This window comes from Elephas maximus, chromosome 3, assembly GCF_024166365.1.
Source record: "Elephas maximus indicus isolate mEleMax1 chromosome 3, mEleMax1 primary haplotype, whole genome shotgun sequence".
NCBI lineage: Eukaryota > Metazoa > Chordata > Mammalia > Proboscidea > Elephantidae > Elephas > Elephas maximus.
In genome coordinates, this window is record NC_064821.1 from 96,126,099 (window position 1) to 96,152,278 (window position 26,180).

The window sequence follows — 26,180 nt, forward strand, 5'->3', positions numbered from 1 at the left end:
CTGCTATGTACTTGATTTGAGTGTTTCTTACCAAGCACTAAGAACTGGACTGAGCGCTTATTAAACATTTATTTATTTTCATTTAATTTTCACCAAAACTTTAAGAGGTAGGTATAATTTATTTTACAAGAGAAAATGGATCACATAGCTATTAAGTGGTGGAACTTGGGTTTGGAACCTAGCTTTGATTCTAAAGCTCTTCTTAACTATTGCTTTCTGTACACTGGAACAGATTGTCAGTTATTAGAGCATTTAACTCCCTGTCTTTTTGGTTTTCAGGAACTTCTAGCAATAGTAAAACAGAAGACGACCGAGAATTTAGATGATGTCACCCTCTTGTTTACTCTGAAAGCACTTTGGAATCTAACAGATGAGTCTCCAGCTGTCTGCAAGCACTTTATTGAAAATGAAGGATTAACCATCTTCATCCAAGTCTTGGAGGTGAGAAAATAAGATTGAGTTTATATGTAAAGTTTGTTTCTTCATGATAAAGTAACTAACCTGTGTATTCTTTTGACAGACTTTTTCAGAGTCAGCAATACAGAGCAAAGTTCTTGGCCTTTTGGTAAGGTGAATTGTTTTGAGTTCATTCTGATTACTTAAAAATGAAGAAAACGAATATGTGTGTAGTACCTACTACATGGAAACCGTGGTGGTGGTGCAGTGGTTAAGTGCTACAGCTGCTAACCAAAGGATCGGCGGTTTGAATCTGCCAGGCGCTTCTTGGAAACTCTATGGGGCAGTTCTACTCTGTCCTATAGGGTCACTATGAGTCGGAATCGACTCGACAGCACTGCGTTTGGTTTTTTTTTTGTTTCTTTGTTTACCTACTATGTGCTAGGCACTGTTGTAAGCAGTTGATAAACATGCATTATCTCATTTACTCTTTGTATTATCCCTATAAAGTAAATAGCATTGTATATCATCTATTGCTGTGAACAAACTACGACTTATGACTTAAAACAACATCTTTTTCATTATGATTCTGTGGGTCATCAGCTTGGGCTGGGCTCAGTTTTACAGTTCTTCCGCTGGCCTCACCTGAGGCTACTCATTTAGCTTCAGTCATCTGGTGGCTCTACTGGGGCTGGATGGTCTAAGATGGTCTGACTCTCATGTCTGGCAGCTGGTGCTGGCTGGCTGTGGGCTGTGCCTTATATCTAGTGCTAGCCTGGGCTTCTTAACATGGCAATCTCATGGCAATAGTAGAGTGGAAGACCCACTATACAAGTGCTTCTTAAACCTCTTATGCCTCATACTGGTGAGGAGTGAGCTGCTTGGCTCAAGTAGACACATGAGACTAAATGGGCAGCTCCTGTCTGGACGGGGTATGATAAGGCAGAGGGAAGGGCACAGAAGCTGGCTGAATGGACACGGGAATACAGGGTAGAGAGTGTGCTGTCTCATTCATTAGCGGGAGAGTAACTAGCAGTATATAGCAAGGTGTATACAAATTTTTGTATGAGAGACTGACTTGATTTGTAAACTTTCACTTTAAAGCACAATAAAAATTTTTTAAAGATTAAAAAAACCAAACCTCTTATGCCACATTTGCTCATAATCCATTGGCGAAAGCAACTTGCATAGTTAAACCCAGATTAAAGAATTTGGAGAAAGACTTTACCCCTTGATGAGAGGAACAACAAAGTCCCATTGCTAAGGGATGTATACACAGGGATAAGAGAAAGTGTGGCATGTTTTGTACACTACCCGACACTGTTATCCACATTTTTATAAATGCAGAATCTGAGGAAGAGGTATGTCGTTTACCCTAAGTCACCTAGGTAGGTAGTAGGGCAGAATCAGAATTCAAACCTAGGCAGTCTGGCTCTGGAATCCCTGATATTAACCACTTTACTATATTTCTTTATTAAGATATTCAGGTTGGTAGAAATTTCTTTGTTTAGACTTCTCTACTGCCTCTCTATCAGGATATTCCATAATTGAGAAATTTCTTCATTTCCCAAAGATAGTGATGCATTTTTATTACAAAAAGAATTAAAGACATACTGAACCCCTGCCATTTGCAGTGCCAGGTGCTGTGGGAGACACAGATGCATGAAATGTACCAAGCTGGTAGACCTTACAACTTTAGGAAGGTGGCGTTAGGCATGTGTATGAACAGCTCTCTAAGAGTGACTATGGCAAGTGCTAGGAAAGAGGCTCAAAGTCCAGAGGGAGCCTTTCATTCTAGATCATGAACTCCTTGAAAGCAGGGACTGTTTCTTATCCATTTTGTATCCCTAGCACATATAGGACTTGGAACACTAGGTGTGAAAGGCTTCACAGAGAGGAGTGAATGTTTAATATTGGGAATCTGGAAAGGTACAGAAAAGTCAAAGGAAGGGACAAACGAGGTAAAGGGACAAAAGTCATTTTTAGCTAGGGATGATGAGAAAATGTGTTCATTTGAGGGACACTGTAATACAGAATAGCTGGGATTTGGGGGAAAGATGGGAAGGAAATAAGCTATGGAAAATTAGGCCAGAAAGGTGGATTGAGGCCTCAGATAAATCCTATACAATGCTAAGTACCCTAGTACTAGCTGACCTAAGACACCCTTCACTTTTTGTCTTTTTGAGAAAGTCTCAGAATGTTGAGGGTTTATGAGGTTATTCCTTGTCCCTCAGTCTACCTGGCACTTTTTGAATGAAGACCCACATTCTCCTCAGTTTGTTCCTAGACTCTTGGAAAAAAATAGCTAATATAAAAGTAGTCCCTGTTGAGCTTACAGGAGAAACCTTGGAACTTCCAGTTATGCTAAGGATGCTCTCATCTTATCTCCCCGTGTTTGGGGCTACCCTCTGACAGATTTAATGCTGAAATCATGTTATTGATGAGGTGTATTGCTGGTCTTAGGAAAAACTGGGGTGGGGGTGGATCTCAAAACAGTGCATTTTCAGCTTCAATCTTCAGTACCCTGTGTCCTTTTCAATGTACTATCTAGGGTGTACTTTCTGAAAGCTGCTTCAGAAGGAGCACTGAGTTTGCATTTTAACAGCTGTGGGGAAATTGTTTCCCCTAATTCCTGTGTTTACTTCGACTGTCTGTTTAATCTCACTAAACGTTTGTTTCTTCATCTTTGTCATGGATAGACCCTAATGAGACCCCATCCCCGCCCCCCAATGATTTCAACCTCGTGGTCATGCCTTTGGTTAATCCTGTCCCTTTGAGTATGGATAGAACCTTTGCCTTGCTTCTAATCAATAAAATATGGCAGAGGTAATGGGATGTCACTCCTGATTATATTATGATATATGATATATATATGAATATACGAATATATATATATAAAAAAAGAAGCAAGCTGCCAGTGAAGTAAGTGGTTGGAGAAGCCCACTTGGCAAGGAGCTGTGGAGAGTCTGTAGGAACAGAGGGTGGCCTCCAGCAAAAAACCAAAGCCCTGAGTCCTGGATCCACACGATAATGAACCCTCCCAACAGTCTGAGTAAGCTTGGAAGCACAATCTCCCCGAGTCAAACCTATAGAGGATAATGCAGCCCGTGAGACCTCAGAGTAGAGGACCTAGCTAAGCCATCCCTGGATTCCTGACCCACAGAAACTGTGAGATAATAAGTGTGTGTTGTTTTAAGCCACTGAATTTGTGGTAGTTTATTACACAGCATAGAAAACTAGTACAATCTGTAAAATAAAATATTATCTGTTTTTATTCTTTCATTCTTGTTAGAATTTCAAGATAATGTAACATATGTAGTAGGCCCCAGTAATGTTAAATATTTGAGTCAGGTCTGGATCTGTGTTGTAATTCTACCAGTCATTAGCAGTGTGAATCTGGCAAGCTAGCCCGCTGAGTGTCAAGTTTCTTTGTAGGGTTATTTTAAGGATTAGTGAGATCCAAAAAAAAAAAAGAGAGAAACCTGTTGCCGTCAAGTGGGTTCCAACTCAGGGCGACTGTATAGGATAGAGTAGAACTGCTCCGTAGGGTTTCCAAGGAGCAGCTAGTGGATTCGAACTGCCAACCTTTTGGTTAGCGGCCGAGCTCTTAACCACTGTACCGGCAGGGCTCCTAAGTGAGATAAGGTATGTGAAAAGCCATTTTTGTCTAGTCACAGTTCCTGCAACTTAGTGCTTACTCAGTGGTTTGTTGCTAATGATGATGCTGATCAAGAGGTGGGATTGTAGCTATTAGGCTGAATTGGGAGGGAGGAGGAAGGGAGTAAGCTTTTTGAATGTATCTGAGCAGAGCAGTAGAAAAGGGAGAAGAGACAGTTCCTAATTCTTTCCTCCTCTCCTGCTCCATCCAACCTGTAGAACAACGTCGCTGAAGTCAGAGAACTCTCTTCAGACCTGGTAACCGAAGATGTGGTGAAGCACATCAGCAGTTTGCTCCATAGCAAAGAAATGGAGATCAGCTATTTGGCTGCAGGCATTATAGCCCATCTGGCGTCTGACAGACAGCCCTGGCTATCCCGCGAGCTTCAGAGGAGTGCTCTTCTCCAGGATCTGGTACGGAAACTATTCCTCTCTGAAAAATCCAGAGCAATCTCTGCTTGCAGAAAATTAGTTTTTCCAGATCATAAGAGTTTTAGTAATATGTATCCATTGTAGATAATGGGAAAAATACAGAAGAGTATAAAGAAAAAAAATTTAACTCACTCATAACCCTACAATCCAAAGCTAACCTCTATTAATATTTTGTTACATTTTCTTTGATCTTTTTCTCTTATAAAAGTTACACACACAGACAGTTTTGTATGACTTATTCCGACCCTCATTCCCACTTAAAGGAGCCCTGGAGGTGCCGTGGTTAAAGCATTCAGCTGCTAACCGAAAGGTCGGAGGCTTGAAACCACTGGCGGGAGAAAGATGTGGCAGTCTGCGCATTTTATAACCTTGGAAATCCTGTTACTGCTGGGGGTTAGGTGCCCACGAATCATTTTCAACTCACAGCGACCCTGTGTACAACAGAACAAAACATTGCCCGGCCCTTCACCATTCTCACAATTGTTGCCATGCTTGAGCTCATTGTTGCAGCCACTGTATAAGTCCATCTCATTGAGAGTCTTTCTCTTTTTTGCTGACCCTCTACTTTACCAAGCATGATGTCCTCTCTAGGGACTGGTCCCTCCTGATAACATGTCCAAAGTCTGTGGGAGGAAATCTTCCCATCCTTGCTTCTGAGGAGCGTTCTGGCTGTACTTCTTCCGAGACAGAGTTGTTCACTCTTTTGGCTGTCCATCTTATTTTCAGTATTCTTTGCCAATACCATAATTCAAATGGAGACCCTATAAGGTTGCTATGCATCAAAGTTGACTTGACAGCGGGGGGATTGGTTTTTGTTTTTTCCTATTTACATCTTTATTTAAATCTATTTCTTTTGGTATCTCCTAAATAACATTTTATATTGCTTCTTCTTGACTTTGCATTCTTGTTGTTATTAGGTGCCGTCAAGTAGGTTCCAACGCATAGCGACCCTACGCACAACACAACGAAACACTGCCCGGTCCTGCACCATCCTTAGAATCGTTGTTATGCTTGAGCTCATTGTTGCAGCCACTGTGTCAATCCACCTCGTTGAGGGTCTTCCTCTTTTCTGCTGACCCTGTATTATGCCAAGCATGATGTCCTTCTCTGGGGACTGATCCCTTCTGACAACATGTCCAAAGTATGTAAGACACAGTCTCGCCATCCTTGCTTCTAAGGAGCATTCTGATTCTACTTCTTCTAAGACAGATTTGTTTGTTCTTTTGGCAGTCCATGGTATATTCAATATTCTTCGCCAACACCACAATTCAAAGGCGTCAACTCTTCTTCGGTCTTCCTTATTCATTGTCCAGCTTTCACATGCATATGATGCGATTGAAAATACCATGGCTTGGGTCAGGCACACCTTAGTCTTCAGGGTGATATCTTTGCTCTTCAACACTTTGAAGAGGTCCCTTGCAGCAGATCTACCCAATGCAATGCGTCTTTTGACTTCTTGACTGCTGCTTCCATGGCTGTTGATTGTGGATCCAAGTAAAATGAAATCCTTGACAACTTCAGTCTTTTCTCCGTTTATCATGATATTGCTCATTGGTCCAGTTGTGAGCATTTTTGTTTTCTTTATGTTGAGGTGTAATCCATACTGGAGGCTGTGGTCTTTGATCTTCATTAGTAAGTGCTTCAAATCCTCTTCACTTTCAGCAGACAGGGTTGTGTCATCTGTGTTACGCAGGTTGTTAATGAGTCTTCCTCCAATCCTGATGCCCCGTTGTTCTTCATATAGTCCAGCTTCTCGTATTATTTGTTCAGCATACAGATTAAATAGGTATGGTGAAAGAATACAACCCTGCTGCACACTTTTCCCGACTTTAAACCAACAGTATCCCCTTGTTCTGTCCAAACAACTGCCTCTTGATCTATGTACAGGTTCCTCATGAGTGCAGTTAAGTGTTCTGGAATTCCCGTTCTTCGCAGTGTTATCCATAGTTTGTTATGATCCACACAGTCAAATGCCTTTGCATAATCAATAAAACACAGGCAAACATCCTTCTGGTATTCTCTGCTTTCAGCCAGGATCCATCTGACATCAGCAATGATATCCCTGGTTCCACGTCCTCTTCTGAAACCGGCCTGAATTTCTGGCAGTTCCCTGTCGATATACTGCTGCAGCTGGTTTTGAATGATCTTCAGCAGAATTTTGCTTGTGTGTGATATTAATGATATTGTTCTGTAATTTCCACATTTCGTTTGGATCACCTTTCTTGGGAATAGGCATAAATATGGATCTCTTCCAATCAGTTGGCCAGGAAGCTGTCTTCCATATTTCTTGGCATAGACAAATGAGCACCTCCAGTGCTGCATCTGTTTGTTGAAACATCTCAATTGATATTCCATCAATTCCTGGAGCCTTGTTTTTCGCCAATCCCTTCAGAGCAGCTTGGACTTCTTCCTTCAGTACCATCGGTTCCTGATCATATGCCACCTCTTGAAATGGTTGAATATCAACTAATTCTTTTTGGTATAATGACTCTGTGTATTCCTTCCATCTTCTTTTGATGCTTCCTGCATCATTTAATATTTTCCCCATGGAATCCTTCACTATTGCAGCTCGAGGCTTGAATTTTTTCTTCAGTTTTTTCAGCTTGAGAAACTGCAAGCATGTTCTTCCGTTTTGGTTTTCCATCTCCAGCTCTTTGCACATGTCATTATGATACTTGATTTTGTCTTCTTGAGAGGCCCTTTGAAATCTTCTGTTCTATTCTTTTACTTCATCCATTCTTCCTTTTGCTTTAGCTACTCAGCACTCAAGAGCCAGTTTCAGAGTCTCCTCTGACATCCATCTTGGTCTTTTTTTCCTTTCCTGTCTTTTCCGTGACCTCTTGCTTTCTTCATGGATGATATCCTTGATGTCATTCCACAACTCGTCTGGTCTTCAGTCACTAGTGTTCAATGCGTCAAATCTATTCTTGAGATGGTCTCCAAATTCAGGTGGGATATACTCAAGGTCATATTTTGGCTCTTGTGGACTTGCTCTGATTTTCTTCAGTTTCAGCTTGAACTTGCATATGAGCAATTGATGGTCTGTTGCACAGTCAGCCCCTGGCCTTGTTCTGACTGATGATAGTGAGCTTTTCCATCGTCTCTTTCCACAGATGTAGTCAGTTTGATTTCTGTGTGTTCCATCTGGTAAGGTCCATGTGTATAGTCGCCGTTTATGTTGGTGAAAGAAGGTATTTGCAATGGAGAAGTCGTCGGTCTTGCAAAATCCTATCATTCGATCTCCAGGATTGTTTCTGTCACCAAGGCCATATTTTCCAACTACTGATCCTTCTTTGTTTCCAACTTTCACATTCCAATTGCCAGTAATTATCAATGCATCTTGATTGCATGTTTGATCAATTTCAGACTGCAGCAGCTGATAAAAATCTTCTATTTCTTCATCTTTGGCCCTGGTGTTTGGTGCGTAAATTTGAATAATAGTCATATTAACTGGTCTTCCTTGTAGCCGAATGGATACTATCCTATCACTGACAGCGTTGTACTTCAGGATAGATCTTGAAACATTCTTTTTGATGATGAATGCAACACTACTCCTCTTCGAGTTGTCATTCCCAGCATAGTAGACTATATGATTGTCCGATTCAAAATGGCCAATACCAGCCCACTTCAGTTCACTGATGCCTAGGATATCGATGTTTATGCATTCCATTTCATTTTTGACAGTTTCCAATTTTCCTAGATTCATACTTCGTACATTCCAGGTTCCGATTATTAAAGGATGTTTGCAGCTGTTTCTTCTCATTTTGAGTCGTGCCACATCGCAAATGAACATCCTGAAAGCTTTACTCCAGCCACATCATTAAGGTCAACTCTACTTTGAGGAGGCAGCTCTTCCCCAGTTATCTTTTGAGTGCCTTCCAACCTGGGGGGCTCATCTTCCAGCAGTATATTAGACAATGTTCTGCTGCTATTCATAAGGTTTTCACTGGCTAATTCTTTTCGGAAGTAGACTGCCAGGTCCTTCTTCCTAGTCTGTCTTAAGTCTGGAAGCTCAGCTGAAACCTGTCCTCCATGGGTGACCCTGTTGGTATCTGAATACCGGTGGCATAGCTTCCAGCATTACAGCATCACACAAGCCCCCAGAGTATGACAAACTGACAGACACGTGCCTGTCAGATTGCACTCTTAGGCATTATCAGTTCAGTTTCCCACTCTGGGAAAGGAAGGCTCTTTTTCTCATGTCACTGTGCATGCCCCAGGCATAAATCTCCACTATAATGCTGTTATCCTAGGATATTCTTATACTAAAATCCTGGGGATTTCCTGTGCCATTCCTGTGCCTCTCTTTTATGTTTGAGTTTTTGTTTCCTGGACGGCATGCCTTCCTGTTTATTGGTTTACTCCCTTCAGTAGCTTCCTAAGGAGAGATTCATGAAAGAAATTTTGAGACCTCACCTGTTAGAAGAACTTTATTTTACCCTCACATTTAATGGCAAGCTATAGAATTTTAGGTTTGAAATATTTTCCTTCAGAATTTTCAAGTCACTGTTCTCTACTTTTCATCATCACTGTTGAGAAGTTCTTTGCCATTTTTCTTTGGAAGGTTTAAGATCTTTATTCTCAGTGTTTGGAAATCCCAGTGACATGCCTTGAGTGGCTTTATTTTCATTTATTATGTTGGGTTTTTATTACTCTGGAAACTAATTTCCAGCAGTCCTGGAATTTTTGTTTGTTTCACCTTTTTTTCCCCTGTTCTCTCTTTCTGGCACACATCTTTTCTCACTTATTTCCCTGTGTCTTTTGATCTTTTTTTTCAACTATTAGATTTTGCATTTATGCTATTATGTTTTTAATTTCCAGGAACTCCTTTTTTGTTCTCTGAATGCGTTTTACGCAACATCCTATTCTTGTTTCATGGTTACTGTACCTATTTTCTCTTTTTAAGGATATTAATGAAATATGTGTATATTTTAAGTTTTCCTCTTTTTTCAAGCTCTCTGTTTTCTCCGAGTTGCTCTTTTTTTCCTGTTTGTTTTCGTTTTGTTTCTTTATTTTAGAGATTTTCTTTAATTGTCCGGTGATCCTTAAATGTCAATTTATATATAAGCTCTGTGTAGATGTGTGGAGCTTGTCACCCAAGGGCTTCAATATACAGTAATCTGGGTTCGGTGTCCCTCAGTGTCACTGCCTTTAGATCTTTGGTCCTGAACTGGTTGGAATTTCCCCGGAGAAGAATCTTCCATTCTCCTGCTTGAAAACTATAAATTTGGCTACCAACAGTGTGAAAGCCTACTAGGGGAAGAGGGCTGGCAGTGGGGTTTGGGGAGTGGGTGGAGTCGCAACATTTAATATTGAGATCTTCACTTAATCCCACTGCTTTCAGTATGGTGCTCCCACTCTCAATTGTTCATGGCATTACCCAGTCGAGAAACTCTTGTTACAGATGAGAGAGGAGATCTGAGAGTTTTTTTTTTCCTAAATAATTTTTATTGTGTTTTAAGTAAAAGTTTACAAATCAAGTCAGTCTCTCACATATAAACTTATATACTCCTTACTGTATACTCCCATTTACTCTCCCCCTAATGAGTCAGACTGCTCCCTCCTTCCAGTCTCTCCTTCCGTGACTGTTTTGCCACTTTCTAACCTTCTCTACCTTCCGATCTCCCCTCTAGACAGGAGATGCCAACATAGTCTCAACTGTTCACCTGATATAAGTACCTCACTCCTCATCACCATCCTGAGAGTCTTTTTTAGAGACATAGTTTTAACCAATCCCATTTTCAAGGCCCTCATTTAATTGCACTTCCAGAAGTACTTGGTGTGCCAAATTCCTAAATCTTCTGGGTATTCTTTTCAAATTGGGATTATTTTTTAGCTTCCCCAGTGTTGGATATGCTAAATTAGTTAACATTTCTCCATATGATTTGTTGTGTATTTGCCTCCTCTTTTTAAAATCATTTTTACCAGCCTGTTAATGAGCTTTAGGAAAGGAATGGAGGTAAAAGCATGCTCACTCTGCCATCTTTATAAACAGAAGCCCCCTTTTTGTTGCATTTTTTCTGCATAGTTTTGTTCATAGTCAAGATACGTAGTCATTACCTAACTGATATTTTGGCAAACAAGTATACCTCAATTTGTTTAATCGTTCCCCTATTTTAAAAAATGATCTTGTTTCAAATTTATGTGATTATAAATAATGTGAAACAGCCTATTATAACACTTTTGAATTGATGGAATATTGGAATCCTGGTTTCTCTTTTTTTGAATAGCATGCAACCGTCCAGAATTGGCCAAGTTCAAGTTGTAAGATGACAGCATTGGTGACCTACAGGTAATTTCATGCTGATGTAGTACTTTTCTCAAAACTTGTTTTTGTTTTACTCACTATGTAGAAGCCATGGTACAGTGATAAAGTGTTAAGAGTCAAATAGCCTTGTGTTCAAATGTTACTTTCCTGTGATATTGGGAAAATCACTTTTAGAAAATGTCCAAGACTCAGCTTTCCTCGTCTGTAAAATAGGGTTGACAGTATGCAAGATTGAGGGTGAAATGAGATGTTGAATGTATGATGTGTGTAACTTGGGATGCATTTTCTAAAATGAGAGCTCTCATTTCATGCTCAGTAATACACTGAAGAAATGACTCTTGTGAGGAAAAAGTTGAAAATTATTATTATATCCCTGAACATTAACCCAAGTTCTGAATGAACCTTTGTACCCTTTTAGATCTTTCAAGGCGTTTTTCCCACTCCTTGGCAACTTCTCTCAGCCAGAGGTTCAGCTCTGGGCACTATGGGCTGTGTACCATGTCTGCAGTAAAAACCGTATGTATTCAGCATAATAGATTTCCAGCTGTTTTTTTTTTTTTTTCTTATATAATGATTAAGCCTGAGTATAGAACCATGTGGCTTTAAATTCAGAATGGAATTTTGAGAAGTTATTCTTCTGTGTTCTCTGAATTTAACTCTTTAAAAAAAAAAAAAAAACAAACCTGAAGTTTTTAGAATTAGTAATATGTCAGCAGTATAGAAAGTGAAAGTTTGCTCCTACTCCTATTCCCCGCAGGCAAGCACTATTAATAATTTGATGACTGTCATTCTGGGTACTTTTCTAGATACATATATATTTTATAGAGTATAAATAGTATGAAAATTTTTTAAATAAAAAAGGGCTCATTCTGTACATGCTTATTCTACAGCTTGCTCTTCTCACTCAACAATTTATCATGAATACTCTTCCTGTGTTAATACATAAATCTGCCTCTCAGTAATGGCCCTGGGATGCTGTAGGGCCAGGAGTCAGGGGTTGTTTCCCAGCTAAGCTACATGTTTTTGTATGTTTTGCTGTTTCAAGTTACATTTTGAGAATTTTTGGCCTGTATTCTTGGCTCAGATTTTTGCAGAAGTTTTTGTTTTTACTATAAGACAAAAATAGGCTATGATCTTATGCTAGAAAGCCTGAGAGCATTTTTAAAAATAAAAATTCAATATTTTGGCTAGATAGAAAATAAGTGTATAAAAATAGTTCTGTAATACCAGCAGTAATTAGAAAATGTAATTAAGGGGAAAGATACCATTCACAGTATCGACAGAAGCATTAAATATAAAAATTGGCTTTAACAAGGAAATAACACCTATATGAAGAAAAGCCTGAAATAATTGAGGCCTATGTTCCTAGATGAAAAGATTTAGTAAGATATAAATGTCAGTTCTTGTCAATTTATGGGTAAAATACAGTACTAGTGAATGAGTATGCAATGAGGAATCAAAGTTTTTTTAGGTGCTTGCCCTAACACTTACTATAAGAAGGTACCGTGCAGATCAGTGGATCAGAATGGCCCAGAAACCAAAAACAAAACCAAACCTGTTGCGGTCGAGTCAATTCCGACTCATATTGACCCTATGGGACAGGGTAGAACTGCCCCCATAGGGTTTCCAAGGAGGGCCCGGTGGATTTGAACTGCCAATCTTTGGTTAACAGCCAGGCTCTTAACCACTACACCACCAGGGCTCCACCCCAGTATATTCAGTTACAACAGAAGCAGTAACTGTAATAACAACTAGCATTTAGTTGAGCACTTATTGATTGCCAGGCTGTGTTGTAAGCTTTTTATGAGTAACTCATTTAGTCATGACAACAGGTAGAGGGAGGTATTATTATCATCCACATGTTTGAGATGAGAAAATTGAAGCACAGAGAAGTTAAGTAACTTGGCCAAGGTTGAAACAGCTAGTAACTGGTACAGTCAGGGTTCTAACCTAGTGGTCTGACTCCAGAGTCTGCTTTATTAATTAGAGACTGCTCAGTATTTCTTCACTATGTGGATGTCATAATTTATATATCTAGTCATCTTTGAATGGACATTTTTTCCAGTCTTTTTTTATTACAAGCACTGTTTTAATGAGTAATAATGTATATAAATAGAAAGGTACATATATACAATAATGTGGTAAATAAGAGGATGGACTTTGGAACCAGCCTTTCTGTGCTCAATTCCCAGTTTTTGCTATTTACTAATGGTGCAAACTTAGCCAAGTTACTTAAACTCTCTGTGCTCAGTTTCCTCATCTGTAAAATGAGATAATAGTAGCTACGTTACAGGGTTGTTTTGAGAGATAAGTGACTTAGTACCTGTAAAGCATTTAGAACAGTGTTTGACTTACAGTACTGTATAAGCATTTGTTAAATACATTATTTTGCGAGTGTTGTACTAATTTGCAGAATACATTCTTAGAAGTAGAATTGCCAAGGCAAAAGGTTATGAACATTTGTAGTTTTGATGGCTATTGCTGAATTGTCCTCCAGGGAGTTGATTACCAGTTTATACTCCTATCAGCAGTGTATGAGAGCCTGCTAGTTTCTCTACATTCTTGCAAAAGCAATGTTAATTGAGCTGTTTGATCTTTGTCAATCTAAGGTTAAAGTGGTAGTGTTAACCATCTTTTCTTACACTTAAGAGCCACTTCTTATTTTGTGAATTGTCTGTTAATATCCTCTGTTCACTTTTTTCTATTGTTAAAGTCTTTTCTTACATGGCCATTGGGTTTTGATTCATGGTTACAGTAGACTATAATATAAATGTCTTATGTTTTTGTTTTAGTACTTTTTTTCTTTTAACTTTTATTGGGCTTCAAGTGAACGTTTACAAATCAAGTCGGACTGCTACATATAAGTTTATATACACCTTACTCCATACCCCCACTTGCTCTCCCTCTAATGAGTCAGCCCTTCCAGTCTCTCCTTTCGTGACAATTTTGCCAGCTTCCAACTCCCTCTATCCTCCCATCCCCCCTCCAGACAGGAGATGCCAACACAGTCTCAAGTGTCCACCTGATACAGATAGCTCACTCTTCATCAGCATCTCTCTCCTACCCACTGTCCAGTCCCTTCCATGTCTGATGAGTTGTCTTCGGGAATGGTTCCTGTCCTGGGCCAACAGAAGGTTTGGGGACCATTTTAGTACTTTTTATAGTTTCCTTTTTTTACATTAAAGTCTTCGATCCATTTGAAATTTTCTTATCATATGGTGTGTGAGGTTTGGGTCCAACTTAATTTTTCTAGATTGCTACTGAGTTGTCCCAATACCTTTTTTAATTGAGTAATTCATCTGTCCTTTTCTGGTCTATTTCTGGACTGTATCTTCTGTCAGTATGCCAGTGCCACACTGTTTTATTTGTTAAGATCTTGTAGTATATTTTCAAATCTAGAAGGATTTATGCCCTATTTACTTCTTTTTCTCAGCTATTCTTTCTTACTTATTTTTCCATATCGATTATAGACTCATCTTTTCTATTTCCTCCCCCAAAGCACTCCTTTTGATACTTTCGCCAGCAACATGTTAAATTTATAAATCAACTTAAAGGGAATTCACACTTTTATGCTTTGTGTTTTTCCATCGAAGAACATTTGTTGGTTAATCAATATATTTTAGTTCCAACTTGTTTTCATATCCTCAGAGATAGTTTAGTTTTTATTTTATAAAGTTGGTGCACATTTCAGTTTACACAAATGTTTACCTTTGTTGTTGTTCACCATTGCCTATTTCACTCCACTCTTTTTTTCTGGATTCATCTTTCAAGGGTCTTTTAGTGGCAAAAATTCTTCAACTGAAAATGTTTGGGTATTCTCCTCACCCCCTTACTCTTATTAAATAGTAGCATAGCTGGGAGTGACATCATGCAAAATGGAGGAGGAGAAAACACTCTGGAGATTGTTCCTTCCACCAAAGCAGTCACTGAGCTGAAAAGCAGTTGGAATCAGTTGTTTTGGAATTCTGGAACCTGATCAGACACTTAAAGCAGCCAGGGCAGTGCATGATGAAGGAAGAGGCTGCTGATCTTTTGTAAGAGAGTGGCAAGTGTGCACAACCACCACTACCCATAATTCTTCAGCTCCACCATGAGTGTGGTGACAGTGGCCCACATTACTGGAGTGGCTAGCTGGTGACAGAGAGGGCAGTGGGGACCTTGTCCTCCAGAAATTTGGAATTGTGCATTTTGGCTGTTTTGGCAGTTCCTAAGGGATCATACAGATGCTTACCTCCTTGGTTTTGACCCTTTAGGGCTGCAGCAGTTTCCCTTGGCAGTGTCTTTTGGAAGATTTAAAGGCCAGAACCATTTGAAGGGGGGTCATCAAGAGATCTTTGTTAGGTCACTGGATGACTACAGAGATAACAGAAATTCAATGACTACACAAAACAGGGAATACACACTATTTGAAACGTAGCTTGGAAATGTCACAAAAAGATGGTTGCAGCCTCAACAAGCAAAATTCAATAATCCCTGAGGAGTGGAAGATTCAGGTTTTCAGAGGTACCATATTATAATACTGAGAATGTCCAGTTCTCAAAAAATTACAAAGCATACAAAGAAACAAGAAAGTATGGTTCATTCACAGGAAAAAAAAAAAGAGAGAATTTCACAGAAATCATCCCTGAGGAAGCCCAGACATTAGAATTACTAGTCAAAGGAGTTAAATCAGCTCTATTAATTATGCTCAGTAAACCATGGACAAAGAACTAAATAAAGAAAATTAGGAAAGTGATTTGTGGACAAAATGAGAATATCAATAAATAGAAATTATAAAAAGGAACCAAAGAAAAATTCTGGAGCTGAGAAGTACAATAACTGAAATGAAAAATTCACTGTGAGCGGGAAGAAGAAAGGATCAGTGAACTTGAAGATAAGACAATTAAAATTATTCAGTTAAAGGAGCAGAAAGGAAAAAGAACAAAGGTAAATCAGCAAAACCTAAGAGACCTGTGGCACACCATCAGGTAGACCAACACACGCATCAGAGGAGTCCCAGAAAAAGCAAAAATGAATGCGGCATAAAAATATTTGAAGAAATCATTTCTGAAAATATTCCAAATCTGATGAAAATACACATCCAAGATGTTCAACAAACTCCAAGCAGGGTAAACTCAGAGGCCCACACTGAGACACAGTATAATCAGATTGTTAAAGATTAAGGTTATTTCTCATTAGAACCATGGAGGCCAGAAAGCAGTGGGATGACATATTTAAGTGCTAAAATAAAATATTGCCAGTGAAGATTTCTGTATCTGGAAAAACTTACATGTATTGGTGTTCATTGGTTTGTAGATACATCACTCCAATTTCTTCTTCCATGGTTTTTTTCTGTGTGTATCTTTTAGTCTCTTTTGCTCTTTTGTAAGGGCTTCAGTCATATTGGAAACCCTGATGGCGTAGTGGTTAAGTGCTACGGCTGCTAACTACCAAAATGGCGGCAGTTTGAATCCACCAGAACGCTCCTTGGAAACTGGGGCAGTTGTACTCTGTTTTATAGGGTCACTATGACTCTAAACCGACTGGATAGCAACAGAGTTTTTTTTTTTTTTTTCCCCAGTCATATTGCTGCATCAGGATCCACTTTAGTATGACTTCATGTTAAGTAATTACATTTGAAATGACACTGTTTCCAAATAAGGTCACATTCACAGGCTCCAGGGGTTAGGACTTGAACATATCTTTTTGCAGGACACAAATCAACCTGTAATAACCACGACCCAGTGAGATTTATCCCTGGAATGCAACAGTGGTTCAACACATGGAAATCGATGTGAAGTATCACATTCATAATATGAAGGAAAAAAAAGATGGTCATCTGAATTGATATAGAAAAAGCATTTGACAAAACCCAACACCCTTACATGATAAAAACATTCAACCTAGAAATAGAATTTTCTCAACATGATAATGATCATATATGAAAATCTCAGAACTAATAAATTTAGTGATTAAAGACTGAAAGATTTTCCCATATGAACAGGAACAACACAAGGATGCATGTTTTCACTTCTATTCAGCACAGTACTGGAAGTTCTAGCCTGCACAATTAGACAAGAAGAAGAAAAGGCATCCAAATTGGAAGGGAAGAAATAAAATTATCTCTCTTGGCAGATGATATGACCTTGTATCTAAGGAACCCTAAAGAATGCACAAAACAGCTATTAGAGCTATTAAACAAGTTCAGCAAAGTTGCAGGATATAAAATCAACACACACACACGAAACAGTATATTAGGGGTAGTATTTCTGTACCCTACCCATGAACAATCTGAAAAGGAAATTAAGAAAATTCCATTTTCAGTATCATGAAAAAAGAATGAAGTATTTAGTAATAAATTTAAACAGGCGAAAGACTTTGACATTGAAAAGTACAAAGCACTCTTAATGAAATTAAAGAAGACTTAAATGGAAAGACATCCTGTGTTCATGGATTGGAAGAATTAATATTGTTAAAATGACAATACTACCCAACACTATCTACCTATTGAATGAAATCCCTATCAAAATCCCAATGGCATTTATTGCAGAAATAGAAAAACATCCTAAAGTTTTTATGGAATTTCAGGGGACCCGAATAGCCCAAAACAGTCTTGAAAAAGAACAAAGGTGAACAACTCACACTTTTCTTATTTCAAAACTTACAAAGCTACAGTAATCAAAACAGTGTGGCTCTGGTGTAAGGACAGACACTTAGGTCAATGGAACAGAATAGAAAGTCCAGAAATAAAACTTAACATACATGGTCAATTGATTTTTCACAGTGGAGCCAAGACCATTCAGTGATGAAAGATCATTCTTTTCCACAGATGGTGCTGGGGAAACTGGACATCTACATTGCAAAAGAATGAAGTTGAACCCTTATCTTATACCATATTAGGAGAAAAAAACTCAAAATGCATCAAAGAACTACTAAATTTAGGAGCTAGAACTATGAAACTGTCAGGAAAAATCTTCACTACTTTGATTTGGCAATGTTTTCTTAAATATGACAGTAAAAATGTAGGCAACAAAAGAAAAAATAGATAAACTGGACTTCATCAAAATAAAAAACTTATGCATCAAAGGACTTTATCAAGAAAGTGAAAAAAAATAGCCTACAGAATGAAAGAAAATATTTAGAAATCATACATCTCGTGTTCAGCTTCCAGAATATGTGAAGAATTCCTACACCTCAACAACAAAAAAGCAAACAACCCAATTAAAAAATGGGCAAAGGACCTGAATAGACATTTCTCCAAACAAGATAGACAAATGGCCAATGAACACATGAAAAGATGCTTAACATCATTAACCATCAGGGAAATGCAAATCAAAACCATAGTAAGATACCACTTGACAGGACTAGGATGGCCATAATTTAAAAAAAAGGAAAACAAGTATTGAGGAAGATGTGGAGAAATGGTAATCCCTGTGCATTGCTGGTAGGAATGTAATATGGTGCTATTGTGGAAAATAGTTTTGATGTTTTCTTAAAAGGTTAAACATAGAATTAATTCCACTCCTAGGTATATACCCGAAAGACTTGAAAGCAGAGACTCAGATATTTGTACACAAATGTTAATTGCAGCTTATTCTTAATAGCCAAAAGATGGACACAATCCAAATGTCCATCAACAGATGAGTGGATAAACAAAAAATGGCATATTCATACAGTGGAATATTATCCAGCCATGAAAAGAATGTTTTGACGTGGATAAACCTTGAAAACATTATGCTAAGTGAAAGAAACCAGACAAAAAAGACAGATATTGTATTATTCCACTTGAGATATCTCACTAGCTGCCAGTCGCCTGACTCATGACGACTTTATGTATAACAGAGTGAAAAATTGCCTGGTCCTGCATCATCTTCATGATCATTGGTATGTTCGAGTCCATTGTTTTGGCTGTTGTGTTAGTCTTTCTCATCGAGAGTTTCTCTTTTGTTGGCCTTCTGCCTTACCAAGCATGATGACTTCTTCTAGCAATTGGTCTTTCCTGATGTTTTTGTGTCCAAGGTAAGCGAGTTGAAGTCTTGCATCCTTGCTTCTAAGGAACATTTTAGTTTTATTTCTTCTAAGACTGATTGTTTGTTTGTTTGTTTTTTTGGCAGTCCACGGTATATTAAAAATTCTGTACCAATATTGCAGTTCAGACATAGTCTGTCTTCCTTTTTCATTATCCAACTTTCACATGCATATGAGGGGATTGAAAAGATCATGGCTTGGGTCAAGTGCACCTTAGTCATCAAAGTGACATTTTTGCTTAGAAACTTTAAAGAGGTTTAGAATAGGCAAATTCATAGAGATAGAAAGCTGACTAGAGGCTATCAGGGGCTAAGGGAGTTATTGCTTAATGGGTGCAGAGTTCATGTTTTGGAATGATGAAAAAGTTCTGGGAAATGATAATGGGAATGGTTACACAACATTGTCAATGTACTTAATGTCACTGAATTGCACCCTTAAAAATGGTTGAAATGGCAAATTTTATTATGTGTATTTTACCACAATAATAAAGAAAAATAATAGTACAGCTGGGCTGGGCATAGAATTCTAGATGTTAAAATAATTCTTTCAGCATTTGAGAGAAAAAATATTTTAGCACAGTCTTGTATTTGCCGAGTGCTCCAGAGGGTTCCCTGAGCTTGTTCAAATTTTCATATTAATTTCTCAGTTCAAGGATTCCCAGAGCATTCAGGTAATATATATTCAAATCCTATACTCACTTTGGTGTGTGGTTATGAGTTTTCAGGAAAGATTTCCTCCACTCCTATACATACATGCAGAGCCTAGGCCAAGACAGAAATGCTTTCTTGATGTATCCATTCTCCTTTCTGGCTCTTTGAGAGAACTATCTCCCAAGTGCTGATCACATTTCCAACTTGCCAAGCTGACATCTAGACTCCTAGATTCTGAGACTGGCAAATCCCTTTCTCTCCCAGGATGCTGCTGGTTAACTTACATGAATTTGTGTGCTTCCTCCTCCTTGTTCCTGGCTCCTGGAAAATTCCTTTACTTTGTACGCCCAACTATGCATATAAAGATATTTTCATTATATTTTATCAAGCAACTGGTATTTTCAGGTTATCTAGTCCAACATACTGCCTGAAGCTGAAATGTGTATTATTATTGCTGTAATTTAAAAGAAGTTTGCCCCCTTTTAGCTAATATTAAAGAATTTGAAGCACAGTAGTGTTGTCTAGAAGTAAACATGCTAAAATGATGATCTGTAAGTGCCCTACGGAGTCCCTGGGTGGCACAGACGGTTAACTGCTTGACTGCTAGCCCAAAAAGTTGGCAGTTCTAACTCACAGGTGCCTCGGAAGACAGGCCTGGTGATCTGCTTCCGAAGGGTCACAGCCTTGAAAACCCTGTGGAGCAGTTATATTCTGCATATTTGGGGTCGCCTCAGTAAGAATCAACTTGATGGCAACTAACAACAACAAGCTCACTAAGCAAGCCAAGCATTATTTGTTTTGACATAATTTTTCCTGAAATTGACTCGTTTTCTCTGTTAATTCCTGGGTCAAAGGATTTGAACCTTTGTACCCTTTCTTCAGAAAGGTAAATGGTATGATTGGGTATATTTAAAATGCCAGTTGTTCTTTGCTTGATTTTCTTTCAGCCAGCAAATACTGCAAACTGTTAGTTGAAGAAGAAGGATTACAACTTTTGTGTGATATACAGGAGCACAGAGGGGCAGACGCCCAAGCACTGCGGATTGCAACTGCCATTCTAGATGACTTCAGAATGCATTTCATGAATTATCAGAAACTCCTGCTCTGTGAAATGCCCTTCACCTAAGAGGCTACAGAAATGTTCTCTGTTCTTCCACGTTAGGTCTTCTGCCCTGTCAGCAATTGAATGGTGAGACTTGTTGTCATGAGTTTGTCAGTTGGCCGCCTCGTTGGCCTTCTATTATTGATTTTCTATAAGTTACAAAGAGGTTGGATTTGTATAATAAAGCCATATCACAAATCAAGCTGGAATCATCCTGGGGATACCCCTTCGGTAGCAATTTTGGAAAACTGAACTGTGGACTCTGGGAAGACATGTGAGATGGCACTGGAACAGCTGTGCCAGTTGCTTTTCTCCAGCCCTGCCTGATGTTTTGACTCTGGGGGTTTATCCACGACCAACTGGGTTTATCAGGGGAAGAGGATCTGTTTTCCCAATAGAGGAAAGGAAAAACCTACAGGGAGACCTTAGTGTTTGTTAAGTTTTGTGTTTAAAAAAATCTCCTGAATCGTTCCTGAGTATGTACGTGAAAAAGGCTCTGGGAAATAACGTGTGTATAAAGGTGTTGGATGGAAGACAGAACCTCTGTGGAGGGGCGGGAAATTTTTTTTTATATATACCAAAATACCTTCCACTTGAGGAATCTGTGCTGATTCTAAAGCCTGGGCTCCTCTGTGTTACCTTCTTTTCCAAGGTCCAAGTACAACCTTGCAGCACATTCATATTTAGCACCAAATGAACACTATTACTGGTATATGTCCACACCCAGGGGCTAGTGACTCCAGGCCAGGCTTACAGTTCAGAAAGGCCTAGGTAGGTAAAGCCCTCTAGGCTCAGCCATTGCTCAGAAGCAGTTCAGTAATGAGCACAAAGCCACAGCATAACATGCAGCCTGCCTTGGTACGAGAGAAGGAAGGATATTGAGACTAGTGTGCATATGTGTATATCAGCCCCCCTTTATTTCTAAGTGTGTCAACCTCTTGCTCACCTTTGCTCATCGTGTTACTGCTAACCTTTCTTTGTGCCAAATGACTATTCACCCTTCAAATTTGTACTTCAGTTTACTGCCCATTTCCTGATCTTTCCCTCACTCCATCAGAGTTAATTACTACCTTTTCAGTGTTCCTGAAGACTATTTAATGTAGCAAAGATTTGCCCACCATCTGACAGTTTACAAGTTTTCCACAGTGGTGACTTCATTTGCTCCTCACAAGAACACTGTAAGGTAAAAACAATAACTCATGTTTATTTTGAATATGAGGAGCCCTGGTGGCACAGTGGTTAAGAGCTTGGCTGCTAACCAGAAGGTCAGCAGTTCCAATTCAGGCAGCCACTCCTTAGAAATCCTATGGGGCAGTTCTACTCTGTCCTGTAGGGTGGCTATGAGTCAGAATCAACTCAACAGCAACAGGTTGGTTGGTTTAATTGAATATGAGCTTTGTTTTGTTTTTTTTTAATCCTCACAACAGTTTCATTTTGCGGATGACAAAGCTGAGGCACAGAGAGGTTAAATGACTCGTCCAAGGTCACACAGCAGCTGACAGAGCCGAACCCACCTATCTTGACTCAACCAGTGCTAGGTTTATTTATTATCTCCATTGTACAAAAGGAGAAACTGGAAGTTTCTTTTAACCTGTCACCATCTCTGGTGATTACTGAAAAGCAGAAGTCAGGGCACAGGAGCTAATGATACAAAGACACAGAGGGTTCTCTTTTGGTCCTTAGTATATCATTCTAGTAAGGAGAGACAGATAAGCATCAAAGCAAACCTGACTCCAGTGATATCTGGCCAAGGTGAGGAATAGTGAAGGTAACAATAGCTGGAATAGTCAGCACAGTTTAGTACTAGGTACCACGCCAAACATTTTATATCCTTTCTTGTTGTTTTGAGGAAACTGAAGCCCACAGAAGTGAAATGATAAGGGCAGTCCTGCTGCAAATTTTCCCTCTGGGTCATGCCCCTTAAGGCATGTATCTCCTATGCATGAGGTTAAATGGAGGGTCACTCGCCAACAAATTTTGGAGGGCGCTTCTCCCTGAAGGCTGCCATGCCCTCTAGTCGGTCCCGGGTTGGAATATTCTGCAACAACATATAGAATATTAGTTTGGGGAGAACAGGGCCAGAGGCCAAAAGAGACTTACTCAAGCTTGACCAGCTCATGACAGAGGTAGGTTCCAAGTGTCTTCATGGCCTCTGGGCTCTGGTCTCAAGCCATGCAAAGGTGTGGGCCTCAGTGGCTCCTTGATTTTCTGGGAGAGCCAGGCCAGCCTCTCTAGCATCCCTGCCCCGTCACCATTAGGCCCTATGTGCACTCTGCTTGCATGCCCCCAGAGAGTTCACTGCTCGGACAGCAGTCAGATAAAGGCTGCTCCATAGAGAGCAGATGAGGCTTTGGAGTAAGAAATCTAGGTTTGAATCCTGGTGTGTAGCTGGTTTGTACTAGATTCTACAAGTCCCAGGACCCCTTACATAAGAGTGTTTTGGATATCTGTTAATCTGAAGGTTAGCATTTTTGAGTCATTCAGAAGAGTCAGGCTGAACAGATCAGTTCCACTTTTACAGCAGCCACTAGGGCAAAGACAGCAGAAGCTGTTCTTCCTCCTTGTCAAGTACCTGTGCATTCTCAGGTGATTCTCTGGGCACTAAGTGAGGAAGGATGCACCAGCATTTGATGGTTGAGGAAACAGTCCCAGAAAGAAGCATCGTGGTTCCCCTGGAACCACTCCAGGCTATTTGTGAGGAGGGGGTGGCATAGTCAAATTCTTGGGTTGGAGGAACCCAGTGCCCCCCACTCTGGCCTGGCCTCTGCTAACATGCATACATGAACTGGCAGCAGCCACATACCTGGGCATAGCACAGCCCTTCGATGGTCATCCCTGAAGCAATATCAACCTGCAGGAAAGAAGTAGCACCTGGATCAGCCTGACTTTGACCACCTCCGTCCCCCATTGGGAGCTAGCCCAGTCCCACTGCCTAAACCATTCCTCACTGTTCTCATGGATTTCTTCAAAGAATTACTGAGGCTTACTATATGCCAGTCCATATGAACAGAGAGGGAACCCCATTCCTAATGATGCCAAAACAGTACTGGGACAGACCGGAGCTGTGAGAACAATAAGGAGGATCCAGTCCAACCCATGGAGCTGAGAAGTTCCACCAGAGGAGGGGTACTTAGCTGTGCTTTCACATCTGAGATTCCTGCCTTCCCGCCTGGCTTCCTCACCATTGCCTCCGGAATAAGTTCCTGAGCCTTTATGACCTGGCTTCTGGCACCTTAAGCCTCTACTGCTGCGTGCTTACTGTGTGCCAAACACTGTTCTAAAAGAAGTGTGTGTCTGTGGGTAAACAGGTAAACACTGTGTGGAAGAACAGATCTTTGAACCCAGATAGCCCAGCACCAGAGGTGGGGCCCCTGACCTCCAACCATACTCCCCCATTTCGTATATGGGTAAACGGAGGTTCAGGAGTCCCTGGGTGATGCAAACAGTTAACACACTAAGCTGCTAACTGAAAGATTGGTGGTTCGAGGCCACCCAGAGGCCACTCAGATTGGTGTCTACCAAAAAATCAGCTGCTGAAAACCCTATGGAGCACAGTTATACTCTGACTCAGTGGCAACTTGTTTTGTTTTTTAACTGAGGCACAAAGAGAGAGGAAGTCTGTTGGAAGAGTCCAGTTCTTGTTCCTGGGATAGAGTTCTTTCCAGCTGCACTGAAAGCACTGTACCAGCCACTCAACTGACATTAGTGGACCCAGGCTCTGACTTAGAACCCCCTCACCTCCATTCCTCGATCAATGGCTACTTTGCCCAGCCGTACAGCAATGGGGGCCTAGGGAAAAGAAAAGCTCTGTTGAGGAGAGAATAAATGCTGTTAAGTTAGGGGGTTTGAACTAGAGAAAGGCACACAGCTCAGTTGTGGGGTAAGAGTCTTGGACAGGGAGGCAGAGGTCTGGGTCTAGTTCCAGCAGTTCTACAGACATGTTGTGTCTAGCTAGTATTAACCCTATGACTTCTCAGCTGAGGTTCCTTTTCTGTAACAAAGGAAGCCAGACACTGACCCCTGACCCTCCCAATCCTGACTCTCCGGGGTTCTTATCATTCAGTCCATCCCTCCAAAGTATACAACATACAACAGTTTACAAATTACTTTCCCCACCCACAGTCCAACCTAATGGTGCTACCCACCTTCCAGGCTGGTGTCATTAATGGCTTATCTTACAGATGTGAAACTGAGCCTCAAGGAGATGAAGTGCTTGGCTTCATTTATCCAGTGAGTCACTGGTGAAGCCTGGATTGGTGTATTTGACTCCCAGTCACTTTCCACTGCTGCCCCCATCCCTTACCCCCTTCCCAAGACCCAACCCTTGTCTCAACAAACACAAGCCTCCACTGCAAGCAGATGTCATGCCAACAGGCTGAAAAAATTAAGATTAAGAATTTGGGTTTTGGAGTCTGACAGACCTGGACTGAATCCCAGGAGGGGGCATCCATTGTGGAAACAATGGAACCAAAATGGCCCTTTTAGAATGTTAAATTACTGGTCATTGCTTCCAGGTAACCAGTGCCACAGCAGCCAGGGCACTCCATCCCCAACCAGACACCCAGGCAAGTAATCCATCTATCTCCTAGATTGTTCGTATGTATTATTTTAACATTTATGAGTAGGACTGTACCGGAAAAAGATGATTTTAAAGTCTGTTACCATAGAAGCCATAGATGAAAAAAGTAGCTACATAAAAATGAAGAATTTCAGATTGGAAAAAAATACCAGATAAAAGGCAAAATCAATGGGAAAAAATGCAATTCTTATGACAGACTAATTTTCTTGACTTATAAAAACCTGATGTAAGTTAATTTTTTAAAAACATTCAGAAGGAGTATGAAGGATACTCGGCTTCAGTATTAATGAAAACAGGGAGGTGGCCCTTTTCATCTCAGACTGGCAGAAACAAGAAATGTTGGTAATACCCATCACTTGCTGGGATTTGGGGAAACAAGTATTTGCATTCATGGCTGCCAGGAGTGTAAATTGGTACACTGGTTCAGGAGGGCAATTTGGCGAAAATGGGTAAAACTTTAGATGTACATGGCCTTTGATTTTGCAGCTCCATGTAGGAATTTATCCAACAGATGTATTTCCAGAAGTGTGCTAATATCTGTACAAAGTTATTCACTCTTGTCATTTTGCAATAGCAAAAAGATGGAAACGACATAAATACTCATAATGATATATCCATACATTGAATGAAAAAGTGTTCAGCTGTTAATTAAAAAGAAGGAAGTCAGTCATTGTGTGCTGAAATGGGAAAATCTCCAAAAGAGAGTAGGTGAAAAAAAGCAAGGTGCATGCTAGTGAGTATATTGTCAATCTATTTGTATAAAATTTGTTGATATGAGCATGTTTTCTTTTTCTAGAAAGATACGTAAAAAAAAAAACTTAGCAGTGGTTGGTTCTCTTTTGGGACAGGGTCAGAGAAATGGAGACCTTCACTTTTTGTTTATTTGAATTCTTGACTCTGCATATTTTAATTTTATGGATTTTTTAATGTCGTAAATGTGTGTAATTTAAAACATAAACTGGACTAGCCTCTAAAGGTGTGTCTTTGTTCCCTAAACCTTCCTTAAAAGGAATTTAGAGTTATTTAAGTATGTTAGTGTGTATGTGTATAATATATATTCTTAAATATGGTATATGGAATGAAAATCTC

At 39.8% G+C, this 26,180-nt stretch overlaps 2 protein-coding genes across 11 annotated transcripts in view; one reads left to right on the forward strand and one right to left on the reverse strand.

The window, feature by feature from the left end:
- The window catches only part of ZYG11A (zyg-11 family member A, cell cycle regulator), a 57,756-nt gene extending 37,031 nt beyond the window's left edge, over window positions 1-20,725 (forward strand). The window contains exons 9-14 of the mRNA XM_049875543.1: window positions 280-441; window positions 521-565; window positions 4,273-4,467; window positions 10,716-10,777; window positions 11,172-11,269; window positions 20,358-20,725. Of these exons, the coding sequence (XP_049731500.1) occupies window positions 280-441; window positions 521-565; window positions 4,273-4,467; window positions 10,716-10,777; window positions 11,172-11,269; window positions 20,358-20,536 (741 nt within the window). The 3' untranslated portion in view covers window positions 20,537-20,725. The remainder of the gene's footprint in view (window positions 1-279; window positions 442-520; window positions 566-4,272; window positions 4,468-10,715; window positions 10,778-11,171; window positions 11,270-20,357) is intronic.
- Window positions 19,252-26,180, reverse strand: part of ECHDC2 (enoyl-CoA hydratase domain containing 2) — a 30,867-nt gene continuing 23,938 nt past the window's right edge. For 4 of the 10 annotated variants that reach the window (XM_049879259.1, XM_049879265.1, XM_049879266.1 and 1 more), the window contains 3 exons: window positions 24,251-24,301; window positions 23,316-23,363; window positions 19,255-22,550 (listed from right to left, as the gene is read on the reverse strand). In XM_049879259.1, coding sequence (XP_049735216.1) covers window positions 22,473-22,550; window positions 23,316-23,363; window positions 24,251-24,301 — 177 coding nt within the window. In that variant the 3' untranslated portion in view covers window positions 19,255-22,472. Of the gene's footprint in view, window positions 22,551-23,315; window positions 23,364-24,250; window positions 24,320-26,180 lie in introns of those variants that run through there. The other 6 variants (XM_049879263.1, XM_049879268.1, XM_049879260.1 and 3 more) reach the window with 5 other exon arrangements.